Source organism: Sinocyclocheilus rhinocerous, unplaced genomic scaffold (genome assembly GCF_001515625.1).
Source record: "Sinocyclocheilus rhinocerous isolate Xijiao unplaced genomic scaffold, SAMN03320098_v1.1 scaffold489, whole genome shotgun sequence".
NCBI lineage: Eukaryota > Metazoa > Chordata > Actinopteri > Cypriniformes > Cyprinidae > Sinocyclocheilus > Sinocyclocheilus rhinocerous.
Window position 1 is genome coordinate 92,284 of NW_015666177.1, and position 3,307 is coordinate 95,590.

General features: G+C 39.3%; 1 protein-coding gene across 1 annotated transcript in view; it reads right to left on the reverse strand.

Annotated features, from left to right (window-relative positions):
• proza (protein Z, vitamin K-dependent plasma glycoprotein a) overlaps positions 1 to 3,307 on the reverse strand; it is a 12,793-nt gene that overhangs the window by 1,219 nt on the left and 8,267 nt on the right. Inside the window, exons 7-8 of the mRNA XM_016543225.1 lie at positions 1,163 to 1,348; positions 557 to 882 (exon numbers count right to left, since the gene is read on the reverse strand). Of these exons, the coding sequence (XP_016398711.1) occupies positions 557 to 882; positions 1,163 to 1,348 (512 nt within the window). The remainder of the gene's footprint in view (positions 1 to 556; positions 883 to 1,162; positions 1,349 to 3,307) is intronic.

The window sequence follows — 3,307 nt, forward strand, 5'->3', positions numbered from 1 at the left end:
ATTTTTATATGAAAATAAACAAGCTGAAAACACTCTAACTGAAAAAACTTTTAGTGCTTTTCTATTGTATTAAGCCTCAAATATCAAACATACATCTGGTTGGTTTCTTTAAATTATAAAAAAGTACAAATATGAATGATATTATAATGTTATACGAAAACTAAAATTAAAATAATGTGAAAAACCCTTAAGATAACATGTAGAAAGAAAAAAAATGCATCTTAAGCACGGATAATAACATGAGCGGACTTTGAACGATTAATTGCCGCTTTGAACGATTACGTAATTGTGGCATCCCTAATTGTAATCGCGATTAGAAATTCGATTAATTGCGCAGCCCTAGAAACCCTAGGTCGATCCACCTGTACGTTTACTAAGTTTTACTATTATTCTGAGAGTCCTCTACACCAAGACCATGGATAGTTTTATGTTTTGATGCTTGGATAATATACAATTGCATGAGTGTATGATAACAAGTTTGATAATGAGGAAACAATTTGTGAAATGGTTTTTCGTGACCATGGGAACCCCATCAAATACGGACACGTCCACCAACCTGACCAGAATGACGCTGCGAGCAAACCAGCAGTTTGTCATAGGACAGGTGGTTTAACATGAGGTTCCCTTCAAGATCCGTTGCACCGGAAACTTCCTTCCAGCCGGTGACGACACCCATGTAGTCGCCCGCCATGAGCACACTGTCAGCGAAGTCTCTCTCAGGCAGACAGGCTGGAAGCACGCTCTTCTTGAAGACGATCTTCTGCGTCAGCTCTACTACAGCCATGTCATGGTCAGGTTTGCCCTCAACATAGAGCGGGTGGATGTGCACCTGCTTTACCTGAAGCGTCTGCTCTCCTGCTTCGAATGAGGTCACCCTTTTACCTGTAGAGTGTAAGGAATGGTTTTGTAGCATGTTAGGAAACCACTGTTCAACGTGTTTCATGAAATTGTTCTGAAAACATAATGAACTAACCCTTTAAGGCTGGAATACACTATACGTCTTTTAAAACCTGAACAGATTTTTCAAAACACTAGTCATCGTACACTTGCCGAATTTTTAAATAGTTACAGAAGAAACACTGTCTGAAGCTATCTGTGACCAGCATACGCTACGTGATTTTCTATGAAATCTGTGAACTCAAATCTGCAGATTGGCTCTGACTTTCATCAACTTGCAGTGTGTACGTAAACAACAAACATGATGTCTGGAGGATCAAGTGTGGTTTATTCACCTGCCAGGGACACTCTTCTGAGCCGCAGGTGAGTCCTTGATAGTCTGACTGTATGTTAGTTGACTGACGTCGGTCCCACTGACTCAAACTTGCCACTTTTCCACATGGAAACGTTACTAAAGAGAAAAATAAATGTGTACTTAGTGATGATTTGGCATTGATTGTACTCTGGAATTAACACTTCCCAAATGCACTTGCTAGCACACATGAAGCTTGAATGGATTCAATTGCCTGAGGAAAAGGAATAAAAATGCAATGTCTCTTCAACACCCCGAGCTAAGACAATGTCTAATTGGTCAAGACACCATTTGGGATGTGTCCAACAGCCCGGTTTAAATACTCAGGACACCATCAAATTATGCTTTTTGCTATTGCTTTTAGTCATCGCTTTTTGCTTTATGCTGCCATGCTTTTTGCCGCTGCTTTTTAGCGCTCTTTGAGCGTGCTCTGGCTTACATGCCAGCTGCTTCGTACATCATGAGGAGAAAATCCATCTAGTCTCGTCACACTCTTATTCTCTTTCTTTCCCTCAGTTTATTTTCTTTTCTGTTGAGAGTTTTGTGTTCTGAGTTAAGTTTTGCCGCAACTCCGTGTCTCCGGGTTCATCTAGAGTCTGTGACCGCCTCAAAACCTTAACCAGCCCACAACTCAGCATCTTCAGCCAACGCCCAACCATTGGCTTCCCAAGATGTCACTTCAACGACTACTGAACTTCCAGCCAATCAGCAACCTCGGGAAACCCCTTTCAGCAACTACAACAAGGGAATCTCCTAAACAAGCGATGCAATTACCTCCCGATTCTAGCTGAACTGGTGCATTTAATATAAATTTTAACCTCATTGAGGAACTCAATGCGAGGTTTAATTAAGTGATGGATGGTTGTTCAGGTCTATGCAATTGCACATATTGCTGTAAACTTGGGATTTCACATTTTCATGCTCTTAAACTCATTTTTTCCTCACTTTCTCTCTTCCTGCAACTTGTGTGAATGTGTGAGTGCATGTGTTTATGTGTTAGACTAGTTTATATGTCTTAGATTTATCTAATAAAGCCTTATTTATATTGAAAAGAGAAGTATCTTGTGTTTTGTGCTTACAAGTTTATGTCTTAAACTGCCGATCTTGTTACTGTGCTAATTAATAGTGTTTTCACTAGAGGTTAAACGGCTCGTAGTTGATCCGTGATTCCTAAGGACCAAGCCCCACGGTTCGGTACACATGTGATCCGCGAATTAATTGCAAAATGTAATTTTTATCATAAGTTAAAATCTTTTTTATCATAACTTATCATAAAATAAGTTTATCAATTGTACGTGTTTACACACGCAAGCGATTTTAAACCATTCTAGCGAAAGAAAAGGCGAAATGGAACTCGATTCGTTACTCGCACGCCGTTTTCTATCACAGCCGCACAAACATGAAGCTCGCACATGCAGAGAGGCGCGTTTGACTGCGCGCGAACACCGAACTGAACCATTTGTGTCTTAAGTGAACGAGAACAGCTGAGAAAGAAATCATTAGGCTATATTGGATCCATGCATCAGGTCTTAAAGGGGCAGGAGCCTAATAATACCTGCTGCTGTCATTATGATCATCAAATCACAAAACACGTTTTTGACAAAGATGAATCTATTTTTTAATTTATACAGTGAACACTATGCAGTTTTCTTTTACACTTAATTATTACATTTCTATATCTGTATACTACCGACCTTATTTGTAACATTGTTCTGTTGTATTTATCTATGTTTGTAATTTGTGTAGCCTATTTGTTCTTATTTTTACTGGCTGTTCAATTGTCTCTTTAATAATGTTTGAACTTTCTTAGGCTAAGAGTTTTTGCTGTGGTATCATACTTATGGAAAGCAAAGTTACATAGATTTTTTTTCTTGCTGATCCGAAAAATGATCCGATCCGTGGCTCAGAAACCGTAATATGATCCGAACCGTGAGATTTGTGATCCGTTGAACCACTAGTTTTCACTATATTTTGGATTTTATTATCCATTGCAGAGTTGATGTTATACGGCTCGTTCAGTGAATTGCTGGCCGGCTCAGTGGTCAGCCGTAAAAAAAA